At 50.8% G+C, this 16,892-nt stretch overlaps 1 protein-coding gene across 2 annotated transcripts in view; it reads left to right on the top strand.

Moving 5' to 3' along the window:
• HIPK2 (homeodomain interacting protein kinase 2) overlaps positions 1-16,892 on the top strand; it is a 188,055-nt gene that overhangs the window by 123,252 nt on the left and 47,911 nt on the right. For both annotated transcript variants that reach the window (XM_082846982.1, XM_082846981.1), the window contains exons 3-4: positions 14,947-15,070; positions 15,364-15,483. In XM_082846982.1, the coding sequence (XP_082703108.1) occupies positions 14,947-15,070; positions 15,364-15,483 (244 nt within the window). The remainder of the gene's footprint in view (positions 1-14,946; positions 15,071-15,363; positions 15,484-16,892) is intronic.

Below are 16,892 nucleotides of genomic sequence, written 5' to 3'. Positions count from 1 at the left end.
CGTGCCATCTGTGGAAAGCGGGGTGGTAGTTACAGAATTGAGAAATGAGGCTGCAGGCGGGTAAGTAACCTTTCTAGGTTAGAGGCTGCTGTGATAGATGGCCTGCATTGTTCTCTTTCTGACCTTTTTCTGAACTTCCCCTTAGAAGAACAGAGGAAATGCAGTTCTGCCTTTTCCCATATTGTTTTTGAATAATACCTTCAGATGCCAGCTTTTAGCGTTTGCGTTCTTCCATTTGGGGTTTTGCTTTCCTGACCCGCCCCTCCCCGCCCCCCTGCCTCGGGTCCCCCCTACTCCGTCCCCGCCCCGCCCCGTGCTTTGCAGCTTCCCATAGTAAAATCTAGTCACTACTTCATCCCGGTATTAATGATAAATACAGAGGCTACACATGTGTTTGTCCATATTGAACACTGTGTACAGGGAAAAAATACCCCTGCAGCATCCTTTCCCCACCTGTGCCCCCTGCCTTTCCCTCCCAAAGCTGGCTCCCCCAGCCAAGCAAGACAGGCCTGCGAGTGGCCCTCGGGGATGATGCAGATGGGCCCGTGAGAAATGTGTGGGACGTGGCCTCTCAGTAGGAGGGATGACAGAACCGATGATGGACCTGAAGCCCCAGCTTGCAGAACAGACTCATTTTCACCAGATGTTAAGGTGCATATGCAGGAATGAGACTCATCTAAACTACTGAGGCAATCACAGAGGGAAAAAAAAACATAACTAGACTGGGGAATGTGTGCCATTATTTCTTTCATCAACCTTTCCTCTCTGCAACCCGAAATACTCGGTGTTGTACACTCCACACTTCCTCCACTGGTATTGATTTCCTGGTCTGAACTGTGAGTCCCCGGCAATGGCCCGTAACTTTGGGCTCTATGATCATCTGAAGCCTATCAGCCTCTGTAAAGTCAGGGGACCCCAGAAGAGAGAGGAAGGAAGACATCTGTTTGATTTTCACGCAAGTAAGCATCGTTAAAGAGTCAGGCAGAATTGTTCCACTTAGCCTCAAAGTTGAATCTAGAGTTGAATCTTTGGGGTATTTGGTGTTGTTTTGTTTCTTGAAAAACAGACCCTTTTTGAGGCTGAATGAAAAGGAACTAGACAGTTCTGTGTCAGAGGCTTTTAAACCGGAGGGGACGGAATTTGGTTAGTTCCATTTAGTTGGTTAATACTGATTGAACACCTGCTGTGTGCAGAGCACCACCGGGCTGCACGGTAGCTCAGCACTTCCGTAGGAGGCAAATATAGGCTCTCTCTTCTCAAGGAACTTTTGATCTCATGGGGGAATCCAGGACAAGCCTAAATGTGTACGTACAAAAACCTACTTACACAGCTGACACTCTACAGAGGCGAGTGTGACAAGCAGCCGCTCGGTTACTTTAAATGATTTTTCAAAATTTTTATTCTTTGGCAAAAAAAAAAACCCAAAAAAACTGAGCTCTTCATACCAAGGATGACTGCCGTTCTTTCAAACATCCATTTAATTGCTTGTGGCTTTTTTAGTTGTATTTTTTAAAATCTCCCTGGCTGCCTCTTCTCTTCCCATCTCCATTTGCTATTCCTTTCCTCAATTCCAGATAAATAGTTTCTCCTTTTCTGCCACCATTCCTCTGCTGATGTATCTTTTAAGGATACAAACTTCCCGTGTCAAGCTTCTCCCACTAAAAATAAATAAAGCTTTATAGGTTTCTCTTCGGATTTCTCCATGGAAATCCCCACTGTCAGAGAAGTACCAGAAAGGGCTTGCTTGTTCCCTACCCCTTCTCTTTCCTCAAACATAAACACGTACATCCATAAATACATAAACAACAAATGGTAGGAAGTCCCCGTGTTTACTCCTTTCTCAGACCATCACTTCCGTTCAGCGCGCATCTGTGTGTTGAGCGTTTACTGCATCTCGCGTGGGGCTTGTGGTAGGAAAAAGAGTGAGCCCGGCGCTTCTCCCGGCCTGTGAGTGTGAAGCGTGACTGTCCATATCTGTGGAGAGCTCACCCCACAGCACCTGTGCCAGGTGTACGGACGGATAATGAACAATCCACTGCCTCAAGATGCCTCCAGTCCAGCTGAGAAGCTGCCAAAAGAGTTTTCTCGTTTTAAGAAATAATTATCAGGGCAGGGATGAGTGAAAGCCGGAATCGTCAGGAGACAGATGTGGGACACAGAATAGGAGAGAGCCTCAGGGCAGAGCTCTGGAGGAAGCAGGATTCGAGTTGGAAACCTTGCGGTCCAGAGGAGTGCTTCCCAAGGAGGCAGACTGGGGGTGGCAGTGGAGGGGGCGGGGGGTGCCTGAGGGCGTCCAGGGTGGTCTGCCCTGTTTCCTCTCGTGCTCCCAGCAGGCCAGTTCCTCCCTCCCTCTCGAGTCCTTCCTTCCCTTCCTTTTACGCCCCCTCTTGAGCCCCAGCTGATTGGTGTGCAGCGCCCTGATTCCACACGCGGGTTGGCTCACTCGGCTGGAGTGGGGTTTGGTGCTCGAGAGAACAAAGTGAACATTTTCATCTCTTTTGCTGAAGCCTGCTCCATTCCAGAGGCAAGATCCCAGAGTCTCATCCCTTGGATTACAAAGAAGCCTCCTTGTTATGATGAGAAAAACAGTTTCTGGGCAGATGAGCAGTGGTATCCTCGTCTGCGAGGACAGCCGCCTCCCCTTCCACCGACAGAAACGTCTTCCGGGCTCTAGTCTGCAGTGTGCTGTGGACCTGTCGCCGTGAGGTCCCGGGCTGTCCCCCGTGGGCTCTGTCCCTCTGTCCCGCAGGAGCTGAAGGTCCAGGGGCCTCTCAGAGGGTGTGTCCGCTGCTCTCCGGCAGCCCCTGATATCAGCTTCGTTTTTCCTCCGTGACACAAGCAAGCACAAGAAAGCAAGCTTGAGTTTCGTTTTGTTTTGTTTTCCAGTTCCTTTAGGAAGAGGTGAATATTGGAAGGTTTTCCCTAAATCAGCTGCCCTTGGTTGGAGACCTGGGATGTATGCCCACTTTGTTTGGCGAAACTCACCCGTCCTAACTCCTGCCGGAACCGACAACCAGCCGCCATGGGTGCGGCCTCCTTGAACTGACCGTGGCGGGTCCTAACAGACCGTGGTTAAGTCCACTCTGCAGCATGTCCTGCTGTAGACTTGGGTGAAGGATGTGTCCTCAGTCCTCTTCTGCCCGCCTGGTCTCCTGGCAAAGCCAGAACGGTGTGCACGTCCCCAAGGGAGCAAAGCCAGCCTCGCCTTCCCCTGCTCACGCCTGTCCGCTTGGAGACGGGACGCATCCTGCACCTTGTGGGCCAGAACCTACTCAGTCGGCCAGGATGGCCCCTGACTTTAGTCGAAAACTTGCTTAGGTAGCATATTAGCTGGCTTTGGCCCTTCTTTCTCTGTAATTCTATACGAACAGCGCAGTATCGGGAGGGAAGCCTCCTCTTAGGAAATGGGAATATCCCTGCGGCTGCAGGGGAAATTCACCCCCCAGCGTGTGTTCAGCATCTTCACTCAGTGGATTCCTTTTCCTGTCTCAGGTTTCGGCGCCCGCTCTCTCCATTGGTAGTTCTCCAGTCAGTGACGCCAAATGCATCTCCCTTTCGGAGAAGGAACAGGTTTCTGTCTTCAGGCCTTGTCTTCCTTACCCCCATCCATCAGCCGTAAAGAACGCCTCGTGATTTAGCCCCACGAGCCACAGGACCAGCTGGTGCTGTAGGAAAGGAAATAACCTGAGGATGAGCCTTGTCTTCGGTACCGTTCGCTTGCTGAGAGCTGGGCGCTCAGGGGCCCCCGGGAGGACAGCATCCTGATTCTCCAGCCTTGTGCTGGTTCAACCCTTCCCCCGACAAACGTTTCTGAGTACTCACTACAGAGCCAGTCGAAGCTAAATGTTAACCAATGGGAAGTTTTACATTTAAATGGATAATTTGCACATAGGTAAGTAATAGTACCTTCTTAGTGAGCTTTGAATTCACTAACTCAGAGGTGTGAAGGAGGCCGCCTGCCTTCCTTCCCGGCCTGATGTCCCACTTTCACTCCACTGGGGTGACACGTCACCACTCTGAATAAAGTGGCTGCATCTACACCTGGTCCACGGGAATTGAAATTCCAGATTCCCTCCTAGCACAGAGAAAAGAGGAGTGGCCTCGGGAAGACAAGGGTGACAGTGTGACAACATGGGTTAGGCCTTCCCGGTATCAGCATGCTTCCCAGGGAAGCCCTAAACGCACGGTTTTAACCCTCAGCTTCAGTCAGCAGACTAGCAGCAAAGCAGAAGAAACAGTCAACCAAAGGAACTAACAGGAACGTCTGAGGCTTTGTCTCCTTCCTCTCCCTCAGCCGGCCGCCCCGGGCCTTTGTGCTGAGCCCGTTACTGCAAAGCCGGGAGAAGGCAGAGCCCGGTGGAGGCGTGCGGTCTGCACCTCGATGTGCGTCACCACTGCGTGCGGACAGGGGACAGTGTATGGGAGGGGCTTTGTGATGCCAACCGCGTCTCTCTACCCGGCTGGGAGTGACACCGGGCGTTGCCTTCTGATAAGTCATGGAGCTATATGTCTTTGCTCTGTGCACTTCTTGGTATGTGTGTTATCTTTCACAATCAAAGTTTTTTTTTTTTTAACTTTATAAGAACCTGGAGCAGGACATGTGTAACATGAATAATTATGTGTAGATAGTGCTGAAACCTGAGATTCCATTTCCCTGGCTGACAGGTGCTTCCACAGACATTTACTGAGCATGTTCTTTGGCCAAAAGTATGAGTATAAAACCTGATAACAGGGCTTCCCTGGTGGCGCAGTGGTTGAGAGTCCGCCTGCCGATGCAGGGGACGTGGGTTCGTGCCCCGGTCTGGGAAGATCCCACATGCCGCAGAGCGGCTGCGCCCGTGAGCCATGGCCACTGAGCCTGCATGTCCGGAGCCTGTGCTCCGCAACGGGAGAAGCCACGACAGTGAGAGGCCCGTGTACCGCAAAAAAAAAAAAAAAAAAAAAAAAACTCTGATAACATTATAGTCCTTTGCAGTGTTGGAAAGCAAGATCCAGCTTTCTCCAGCAATCCTTGGCTTCATGGTAAAAGCCCCAGAGACCAGACTGGGAGATACAGGGCTTGGGATGGGCCGAGTAGACACAGTACAGTGATACGTGTCAAGAGGATAAGGAAGGCCAGGGCAGTGTGCATGTCTTTGAAATGACCCATTGTGGAGTCCAAGTCGTTTTTCCTGTGAACATTTCTTACTGAGGTTTACAAGGAATTAGAGGCTGACATCAGATTATCCTCCGGATTCCTGGGAACTGGTTTCCAGTTCACACCAACATCATTTAGAAGCCTTTGGAGATTTTAGTCACTTGAGTTCTAGATCCAACCTTTTTTTCTGGTATATAATCAAGAAGGTTAGATTTTGGCCCTGCACTTTGCAGCGTTGAAGCAGTGCTGGGAACCAAGGGTCGGCACCGGGGTGGGCGATGGGAGTGGAGAGATACATACGTTTCTTTAGGGCACACCAGGAAAGTCTTCTTCCGAGCCAGGATGTTCATTGCCAATCCAAATCCGAAAAACTTCCACTCTGATTGTAACATTGTACTGAAAATGGTCAGTTGAATCAAGGAAGCTCGCTTCCTTTGGGAGGCTGTCCCAGTGTGGCGTGAGAATGGCATCAACACCACAGCCAAACCCACAATCAACCGAAGTTGATTTTATATATATTTATATATATATATATATATATATATAAAATCAACTTTCCATATGGATGTGGTGGTTCGTTCTGATGCCTTGAGCATTTCTGTTGGTGAGAGCTGGAGATATTCAATTACAGCAGAATCACCAGTGAGGGTGTTGGATCCTCATCAGCTCACACACAGTTTTATGGATATCAACAGTGGCCCCAAGCTAGAACTTCTAGAACCTCTCTGCAACAATTTTGTTGCCTATGTAACATCAAGCTGGGACCACCACAGGCACAAGTAGGGTGTCTTTCCTGGCTTTCCTTCTAGAGTCAGAGCCATGGTACGGTCAGATGACATGCCATCCTCAGCTTATTACAGGGCTGAAATACTCTTCTGTGGGGTGTGTCTGGAGCTCTTAGGGCGCACAGCGTTTGGCTAGGCCGTTGGTAATAAGGACAGTCTCCGTATTACCTTGGCTCAGTGCAGGCTCACACAACAAGGGGGCTCCTGGTCAACCACACCCTGTGTTTTGTCCCTGGAGCTCCATCTCTGAGTCCCTTTGTCTTTCACCTCATCTTTCTAGCACCCCAAAGACAGAGCTGTTTCTTTCACATCTCCTGTTCACCAAGGAAGCTGTGTCTTTTTCATAATCAAGTCCCAGGTTAACCTTAGATTAGCCAGGCCTCTGTTGCTATGTTGATCTCCACTTGGACCTTTCTGGATCCCCCAGACATGGTATGAACTCATGCTGTCTACCATGCAGATCCTTTGGGCTTTGGGGTCCAATTTCTCTAAAAGAGCCTCCTCGTAGCCCTCAGATTTCTGCCATTTCTCGGGTCCTGTGTTGCTCTGATGTAATCCTTTGCCTTCTACTCCGGGTCACCAGCTCAAATAGTGGCTCTGAGAGCATGTCAGCATTTCCAAGTCTCCTTATTTTTGTGGTGGAAACATAATATTTAACAACCCATCTGAAATACAGTTTTACATTTTGATTGCTTCTGCCCTAGCCATACCGAGGTTACTTTCAATCTACATATATTTGTGGGAACAGGGTTTTTTCACTGCAGTTCAGTTCAAGTACACCTTATAATATCAGTGAGTATAAAATACCATGGGCTAACAAAGTGTCTTGCTTCCAAGGAGTTCACACTGCCTTATAATTCTACTGACCATAATTTATCTTCACAAGCTGCTGTAGAGGCAAGAAAAAAAAAAAAAGGCAAGATTAATAATCACATTTTATAGATGGTGAAATAAAAACTCGGAGAAATTGAGTAACAGTTTTCCAGAAATGCACAGTTCTTCCTGTGCTCTCTGATTAGTGTTGCAGATTTATTGCCCAAGTTGGGAGTGGCCGTGAACCTTGCACTTGTTTTATTAGTGTGCTGTGTGGTTGATGGAGACATGGACTTGGCCGGGGGGAGGTTGGGTGAGGAAGAGACTGTACCGTGAAAGGCAATGCAGACTTAGAGCTGTGCTTCCCGGTAGGAGGAAGGGGGTGGGCTGCGGATGGGCAGTTTTCTTTCTAAAGCTAAATGGTAGTGACTTAGTTGTTGGTCATATTAATCTTTGTACCTTTTTCATATAAATAAATGAAGCAAAAATGTTTAATACGTATGCTTCAATATACTTAAACAGTTTTCCTAATGTCTCAACTTATAAGGAGGAAATGGACCTTAAAAATGAGAGAAAGGGGTGCTCTTTATTTAAGTGCTGTCACGTGGACTTAGACACGTTATAGACAAGTGATGTGCTATCTGTTGATTGCCTGCTCCATGCCAGGCCCTGTGCTAGGTGCTTCCTGTGATGCTGTTTCGTTTCATCCTCCTACCAACGTCAGGAGATCGGTACACAGCCACACCTAATGGCACTGGATTATTCTGCCTGTGAACATGGGATCTTGCGTGTTTCCTCTCAACTCGGGTGGTGTCCACACCTCTGTTGGGGGTCATTCCCCTATAGGGTCACAGGATCTGGACATCTGGGAATGCCTTATCAGCCATGTACACTGTCAGGAGAGCCAATGGAGTGAAATATCGAAGCTTAACCATTGGTGTGTCGAAAATGACAGTTGTCCATTCTCTTTCTGTAGAAAAGTAGAATTTTCCACGTCTTACTATGGGAATGTTGGAAAGGAACAGTCTCTCTCTTTCTTAGGTGCAAATTTTGTCTGACACTTCATGTATGTTTAAAGTATTTTTGATGTTCCAAAATAGCACCGAAGAGCCTCTGTAAGATGATTCCACGGGCTGGTGAGTGAAGGATGAGTCACTGACAGGACCTGGGCGATTCTGAGCCCAGAGGGAAAGGCCATTTCCCAAGCCAGCCATCCTACCTGCTGCGGAGCTGAACGGAGAGCAGAAATGGCCCCCGTGCAAGAAGCTGGAATGTGATTTTTTTTTTATTTTTAAGCATGTAAACTTTGAAGCAGAAAGGCCAAGTAGTCTGTCTTTTGTCATAGGAGGTGTTGCCAAGGAGAAGGCGCCAGCTTCAGGGAAAACTGGCACCTGCTGAGGGTGTGGGGTTGAGACAGAAAGACGCACCCCTTCTACAGATGTACAGTGAGCACCTACGTGCCCCAGGCGCTGTGCTAGGCGCTGGAGGTACAGCAGCGACATGGCCGAGAAGCCAGGGAGGGACGTGCACTCACCCTGCCCTGTACCTGGAGGCCACCCCACCTGTCCACTTCTCCTGAGAAGCACCCTGGGCTTTGCCTCTCCTCCCCGCAGTACCCCCTCTTTCGTGTGCCGGGCGCGCGTTTTGTTAGCCGTAGGCCCACTGTTGCCTCTGACTAGATGGTGAACTCCTAGAGGAGACACAGGGTCTGGCGTCTGATCTTCAGCACCCAGCACGGTGCCTGGCATATAGTAGGTGCTCAGGAAAACGGCAGTTGAATTGTTCCGCTAAGTGAGTGAATGATTGACGCTAAATTCTGGCGTGGAATAACCCTTGGTGAGAATGGTTTCTTCTTCACTGAAGGATAAGCGCACCTTCGCAACCATTGAAAGTGCTTCAGGTGTGCTAAACAAAAAGAAACAGATTTTAGACTTGACTGTGAACATCCAGGGGCTCAGAGCCTTATGGACCAACAGAACAGGGGCCAGGCATCTGCCAGGCCACAGCAGAAGGGTCTTCATTCCCCCACGGATTACGGAGGGGCCGGAGAAGTGCCTTCCTTACCCGAGGGCTGATGGCCTGGCTTTGAGCAGATTATCATGGAGCATCTGCTGTGTGCCAGACTGAGGATCGAAACACACGAGACAGGGCTTCCCTGGTGGCGCAGTGGTTGAGAGTCTGCCTGCCGATGCAGGGGACGCAGGTTCGTGCCCCGGTCCGGGAAGATTCCACATGCCGTGGAGCGGCTGGGCCCGTGAGCCGTGGCCGCTGAGCCTGCGCGTCCGGAGCCTGTGCTCCGCAACGGGAGAGGCCACAGCAGTGAGAGGCCCGCGTATCACAAAAAAAAAAAAAACACACGAGTCACAGACTCTGCCCTTGGGAAGGTTTAGTAGAGGGCAGACACACGGACATATATCTACAATAGTAGGTGGTCAGTTAATATTTATTGGACCGATCTGGTGGTTCGTGTCGATATGTTCATCACGTGGTCCACCAGCACAGAAAACAGGGTGTGTTTGAGTGAGGAAGGAGGGGGGGAGGGGACAGGCTGTATCAGAAATATGACCAATGTGTCATGCGTGCAGAGAAAAGGACACAGCCTTTGAATGAGGGGGAGTTTCGGGGTAAATTGGAAACGGTTGAAATCCAAGGCAGGAGACCAGTAGGGAGTTACAAGGGAGGCCTGGATTGCATAGGGCACCAGCAAGCCCGCAGCGGTGGAGCTGAGAGGGTTATGGCTTCAAGAGGAAGGTGAGAAGGGATGGGCCTCTGCAGCCCTGTGGTCCTGACCCTGTATTCTCCTGGTGCCACCTCCGGCCCCCCCACTACCTTCGCTGGCTTTTTTGCTGTAATTCGCTCGTGAGCCACCTACAGGTCCTCCGTCCCTTGGTGCCAGCCCCGCTGTGGGTGCCGTGCTCGGCTGAGCGGGGCCGCATGCCCACGCCTGTCTCTGGGCCTCCACTCCTGCAGGTCCTGCCCGCACAGAGGCCCGCTCTTTCCCGGGCGAAAGCCTCGTGCCCAGGCTTCCATCCTTTGTGAAGGTTTGCCCCTTCCATCCTCCTTTGTTTTGTGCTGCCTTAGAACTTTCCATCTGAATCACGTAATTTAGCACTTCCTTATATTTAATAAAGGTTTATTCAGTCGACAAATCCTTACTGATTGAGTGGCTACTAAATACCAGGCAGTGTGCTGCCCTTGTGGGCTGAGCAGGGGAGACAGACAGTAAGCAGGTTATTGGGCAGGTGCTGTAAAGTGACCTTTATGGCACTGCAGACAGAGACTCACTGGTGCCGAGGGATGCCTGTCTGTGGCGGTGACGATTAGGCTGAGGTTTGACGGATGAGAAGGAAGCCACCACCTGAGAGCCAGCGGAGAGAGCATCTGAGGCAGAGGCGACGACACTGCGTGAAGGCTCTGGGTCCAGAAACTGAGAGGCGAAGCTCGCTAGTCTGGAGCTTATTGAACTTGGACAGTGCCAAGCTGGGCAGGGCCCGGCCCAGGAGGTCTCCATGGGCCTGGAGGGCATGGAGACCTCATTCTAAGTGTGGCAGGGAGCCTCTGAAGGGCTTCAGGCCGAGGGACGTGTGACCTGTTCAGCCAGTAGAGACTGGACTGGAGGAAGGGGTGACGACGTGGAAAGACCAGATAGGAAGCTCCAGGTGAGATGGGTGGCCAGGGCCAGAGCAGTGGCAGTGGAAATGGAGAATCAGGGGCCAATTTGAGAGGTACTTTGGAGCTGCCATATTGATGGATTGGGTGGTGAGGATGGAGAGGGAGAGAGAGGAATCAAAGGTCAATTCCAGGTTTCCAACATGAGTAACAGTGGGGTGGGGTGGTAATTCCATTTAGTGAAACAAGGACAGAGGGAGGAATTATTTGCGGGGGGGGGGGGGGGGCGGCGGAGTGCAGAAGAGAAGAGTTCCCTTTCAAACGTAGTAAGTTTCAGATGATTGTGAGATATTCCGGTGGAGATGCCAGGCCATCAGAAACATAAAGCTGGGGCTTCCCCGGTGGCGCAGTGGTTGAGAGTCCGCTTGGGAGTCCGCCTGCCGATGCAGGGGACGCGAGTTCGTGCCCCGGTCTAGGAAGATCCCACATGCCGCGGAGCGGCTGGGCCCGTGAGCCATGGCCGCTGAGCCTGCGCGTCCGGAGCCTGTGCTCCGCAACGGGAGAGGCCACGACAGTGAGAGGCCCGCGTATTGCAAAAAAAAAAAAAAGAAAAGAAAAGAAACATAAAGCTGGAGCTGAGAAAAGTCCAAGATGGAGATAGACATTTGGAAATACACAAAATGGGATTTAAACCTGTAAGAATGGATACAATGACTATCTCAGTTTCCTAGCGCTGCAGAAACAAGTACCACAAAATGCATGATTCAGGATACCAGATATTTATTCTCTCACAGTTCTGGAAGCTAGGAGTCCAAAATCACGGTGGCAGCAAGGCTGTGCTTCCTCTGAAGCCTCTAGGGGAGGACACTTCTCGCCTTTTCTAGTTTCTGCTGGCTCCTGGCACTCCTTGGCTTGCAGCATCATCACTCCAACCTCTGCCTGCATCTTCACATGGCCATCTTCCCTCTGCGTCTGTGTCCAGACTTCCCTCTTCTTCGAAGGACACCAGTCACATTGGATTAAGGATCCACCCTACCTCGGGATGACATCATCTTAACTAATCTGTAACGACCGCGTTCCCAAAGAAGGGCACATTTTGAGGTAGCAAGGGGTTAGGACTTCAACATGTCTTTTGGGGACACAATTCAACCCATAAGAATTACCTAGAAAACAATGAAAAGAGAGAAGAGAAGGGGTCCTAGGGCTTTGCCATCAGGTAGCAGTTGGATAAAGGAAGACAAGCCATGAGCAGAGGGGCAGGACAAGTGCGGCAGTCCGTGGTGTTGTGAAAACCAAGACTGCGTGTTTCAAAACAAGACAGAACGGTCAACTGCGTGGAAGAAGTGCGGCTCTCGGGTTCCAGAGCTTACAAGCTGACCAGGGGACGTGACGTGGTCCCTGCTGGTCTCGGCGAGCTCTGCAATTGAGTGGAGCGGAGGGGAAAGTTCAGTTAGAGGAAGGAGGGAAGATGCGTGAGGCAAAGCAGTGGAAGCTGCCGGAGATGACTCTTTAGAGATTCAGCTTTCGAAGGAGAACAGAGAATTAAGGCAACAGCTGCGGGAGCTGAAGGGATTAGGAGAGGTTTGGTTTTGAGTTTGGCGTGTTTTGTCCTTGCGTTCTGCTTGATTATTATTATTTTTTTTTTTTGTGGTACGTGGGCCTCTCACTGTTGTGGCCTCTCCCGTTGTGGAGCACAGGCTCCGGACGCGCAGGCTCAGCAGCCATGGCCCATGGGCCCAGCCGCTCCGCGGCATGTGGGATCCTCCCGGACGGGGGCACGAACCCGTGTCCCCTGCATTGGCAGGCGGACTCTCAACCACTGCGCCACCAGGGAAGCCCTGCTTGATTTTTTAAAACGGGAGATGCTGGAGCGAGTTTGTGTGTTTGGATTAGCTCTGTTTTCATATCTGTGTGTGTGTGTGTGTGTGTGTGTGTGTGTGTGTGTGTGTGTGTGTGTGTGTGTGTGTGTGTGTGTGTGTGTGTGTGTTGTGTACGTTTTGTGCCCCACCTCACTTCACGTGTGCTTTAGTGCTGCCTTCCCAGCATTGGGGCCCAATGGACAGAGCTGCGCCCTCTGTTTCTTTTGTCTCCCGGCCGCCCTGCCTGACGCTCAAGCATTTGTTCACTATGGTCACGGCAAGAGAAATCCTCTGCTGTAGACGTCACGGTACCACGAATCGCCGCCGTTTCCTTTTCCGATGGAGGATGGACTGAACAATTTTCACAGGCCCTGTCCGTGTAACGTCAGCCGACAGAGTCCACGTCTAGTGTTTCTGTCCAAAGAACATTGCTGGAGCACCCTTTGCGTGACAGTCTTACTTGTTGGATTCTGCTAGGCAGAGCATCAGGGAACAGAATCTGGGAGATGGGTTTCCAGAGCTTCCCAGTGACCTGCTTAGGGGCATGAGGACCAGTTGATCAACCTGATCAGAAGGGCAGCCCCATGGTCACATCCAGAGATTCCCCATGGAACAGCAGCCGCCTGTTCGTAAGACCCAGCCTGGAGACTGGAGTGTCCAGGCTGCAAAGGGCAAGGGGACGGGTCACAGGAAGAGGGGACAGAGGTGCCGAGATGCTTGATCCTGAGACAGCAGCGGCTGCCACAGGAGGGGCTTCTCAGGACCAGACCAGAATGCCTCTCCCAGGGAGAGGAGGCAGGTGGACACATCTGACTCTAGAGCAGAGGGGGCAGAAAGCAAAGCAGGTTCTGACACATATGTAGGAAAAGCACGTTGTTCTCTCTATAATGTTCTTTTCAAATATTCCCTTCTTTCCTAAAAGATGTGTTTTTTAAAATAAACCAAAACCACCTCTGAAGAGATTGCATTACCAGAGGCAACCTGCAATAATTTGGTCGGTTACACACAATGATCGGGGGGCTCCGGAAGCCCCGGTGTGGGGCGGCAGCGCTGGACACAGTGACCTAGGCCAGTTGTGGGATCGGAGGCCCCATGACACAGGACAGTCCAGCAGTGATGTGTCATAAAACCACCCCCAGTGTCCCCAGGGCGTCAGTGCCAGAGGGCGAGAGCAGCCTCCTGTATTCACACGGACCGTCAGCTACTAGGCTTGGAGGAGAAAAAGACCAAAGACAGGGCAAAGTGCCAGGCAAACCCTGGCAGCTGAAGATGCCCAGCAGTGAGGGGACGGGCACAGGGCAGACCCGTCAAGCAGCAGCTCGCTCCCCCCGCCCTCGGCAGCAACTCCCTTCTCCCGAGCCTGGGGAGACCCAGCCTTGGGCTTCAGGACAGGCACTCTTGCCTCCCAGATCGTGACTGTGGAGCTCTGGAAGCACTGGCGGCAGTGCTGACTCTCCAGCTCCAAGGAAGTGAAGAAACTCCTTTTTACACCTGTAAAGTCAAAAGCCTGGGTAGCAAGACACTTTGGTTCTTGTTTTGGTTTTTTTCTCAGTACCATGATGTAGAGAAAAAGAAGATTCGCAATGAGAGCAAATTTAAAGGAGCAGGTGGGGAGATGCTTTTTAAGCAGGGAAAATTCAGCTTGAAGCTCCAAGTGGAGGTGTCTCTGACGCCCCCTCCCTTGCCACCCCCCGCCTCTCGTGCTAGCTGGGCGAAGATAACGCAGGCAGAGAAAGGTCTCCCCGCTCCCTGCACTCCGCTCCAGGCTGCTGAAAGGGTGGAGAGTAGCATCTTCCTGTATGGCTTAATCAAGGGGACAGTTGAGAGAGAAAACAGAAGTTGGGCTAATGTATCAGCAGAGTGCCTCGAGCCACGTTTTTTTAAAAAACATAAACTGGGTTCGTATCTCATACTCTGAATGTGGTTTTCTCCAAAATGTACCCCTAGCAATCATGACCAATTCCTAGAAAAGAAGAGGTACTCTGTGGTCTTTGGGTTTGATTACCAACTGCATGTGAAATTTTCTCTTTGAGTTTAGGTGATTTCCTTTAGAAGTTCCAGCATGTAACCTGGTTTATCATGTGAAGGAACATAATTTCTACAGTTAGGAAAGGGTTTATAATGGAATTCTGATCGATACCCAAACTAGCTATCGCGAACAGAGTTCTATAATTGTCATAGTAGAGAACTTTTTAGAAGCTAATGAAAAAAAACAGTGTTTCCTTGGGAAAGTGATACAAACTCCTAAGGATTGTTGGCATAAACAGATATTGGATGTAATCCCATTCTGGGTGGAGGCCACTTGTTTTATATATATTACTGAAAATAGAATACCTGTACTTAAGAATTCCTTTGTGAAAACTGGGCACTCTAAAGGTTGGTTTCCCGAGTTTTCAGCTACAAAACATAATTCCCCAAGTGTCTCTGAAATGATCCTTAGCTCATCTGGCTGGAGTGTGATGGTAATGAAGTCAATAGCTGTGGTTCCCTGGGGGTCTGTTCTAGAGCCACAGACCTACCCTTCTTCCCAGCCAGTCATTCAGCCAGGCTCCCTGCTGATGGGCAGGGCCAAGTCAAAGGGTGGAGGGGTCATTTCAGTCCAGCTCGAGAATGACAGGCCCTTCAGGGGGTCAATAATGGTACCTCGGGTTTGAAAGACTAGATTTTATGTAGAATTCATGTAGAAATACCTGCCTGCATTTCCAAATTGCTAATGACTTTTTTTTCCATTCTTCCTTTCCAGGGCCCCTGAGATCATCCTTGGTTTACCATTTTGTGAGGCAATTGATATGTGGTCCCTGGGCTGCGTCATTGCAGAGCTCTTCCTGGGCTGGCCGCTGTATCCAGGAGCTTCAGAGTACGACCAGGTGGGTCCGGAGAGCACAGGTGTGCACAGCAAGCCCTCATTCTTCATCTGGATTGGCACCTCATTTATAACCTGACGTACGGATGGGGCTACGTGGTGTTACATTGTCTCCCAAACCTTGCTTCCTTTCGCCTCGCTTTTCTTTCTTTATTCCTCTTTCTTTCCCCTTTTCCTTTGATTACTTCTCTCTCTCCCTATAAAATTGTTGTTTTTCTCCAAGACACTAGAGCCATCAGTGTACCACATGTATGATGACGGGAAAAGCCCTGACCTGGTTCTCATCTTTTCTTGCAGATTCGGTATATTTCACAAACACAGGGTTTGCCAGCAGAATATTTATTAAGCGCAGGAACAAAGACAACTAGGTTTTTCAACCGTGACACAGACTCGCCATATCCTCTGTGGAGGCTGAAGGTAGGAAGAGTGTCCCCTCCAACACCCAGCACGCAGGGAAGAAGGTCCCATCGGTGGGGAGCCTTTGACAGCGGCGCGTTGGTCCTGGACCTGATTGTGATTCGGCCACGGGGGAGGCGCAACTGTGGTTGATACATGGTGTGGATGAATCTGAATGTTCAGAAAGCACCACTTGGGCTTCCCTGGTGGCGCAGTGGTTGGGAGTCCGCCTGCCGGTGCAGGGGACACGGGTTCGTGCCCCGGTCCGGGAAGATCCCACATGCCGCGGAGCGCCTGGGCCCGTGAGCCCTGGCCGCTGAGCCTGCGCGTCCGGAGCCTGTGCTCCGCAACGGGAGACGCCACAACAGTGAGAGGCCCGTGTACCAAAAAACACCACTTTGTTTGACCCGCTGCCTTTTGCAGCTCAAACTCTGATCTCTAAACTCCTGAGATTTAATCCAGTGACTCTTAATGACCTGTCTGGTTGGTTACTAGACAGAGAAATGAACCACCCCCTGCCCTCAAGGAGCTCCCAGTCCAGAGGGAGCCTGAACCTGTGTGGCAAGCCCTGCCTCCCCGCCGTGACCAGCGCTCTGTTCCCGGCAGGAACAGAGCGTGGGAGGCCGGAGGAGGGAGCCTTTAATCCCGCTGTGGCAGAGGGTCGGGTAGGAGCATGCGAGCCGGGCCCTAAAGGATGAAGAGGGCCTTCCAGGCAGGGAAGCAGCCTAAGCCACACAGCACACGAAGGCCCCGGGGAGGGGTCTGCTGGTCCTGGCCGGCAGGTGGTGGAGCGCACCATTGCACACCGTAAACTCTGGTGGTTTGACTTTAACAGAAACGTATTTTGCTTTCACTTTGATCTGTGCCGCCTAGTAATTAAAATTAATGTTTTTTTCCTGGGAAGGAGAAAATAATACAAGTCTTAAGTGTGTTTTGTGTTCATTTTAGGTGTTTCTTTTTTTGCAAGAGTGTGGGTGGGTGTTTTTTTTTTGACAGAAACCACACTATATTCTAATACATTTAAAGATAATGTGTGGCCAATGGTGGCAAAAGACTTTGAAAAGAGATCTGGAAGCTAAACAAGGATCCTAGGCTATTGACGGGAGGCTGGCGTTTGGCACCTGTGAGTGTGAGCAGCTCAAGGTCAGGTCCGGTGAAAAAGAGTCCCGGTGGGGAGGAGGCCGAGGCCGGGCAGGGGCAGGGTTCACTTTTACGTCTTAGTTAAGAGCCTCAGGCCCACTTGGCCAGCTGTTCCCAGATCGAAGCCTGGATCGTAGCAGCTCCAGGTGTGCTGTCCTTGAGTGAGATCTGAAGGATTAATTACCTGTGATCCATGAATGAGTGCCAAAATCCATAGTAATTGGAAACAGCAGCTTCCTAGACTGAGGCCAGTTCGGGAGCTGGGTGTGTGCACCCCGGGCCCAGGCGGA

This window comes from Leucopleurus acutus (genome assembly GCF_964270905.1).
Source record: "Leucopleurus acutus genome assembly, chromosome: 9".
In the NCBI taxonomy this organism is placed as follows: Eukaryota; Metazoa; Chordata; class Mammalia; order Artiodactyla; family Delphinidae; genus Leucopleurus; species Leucopleurus acutus.
The sequence above is the reverse complement of the archived record's forward strand: the minus strand, read 5'-3'. Positions and strand labels throughout refer to the sequence as shown.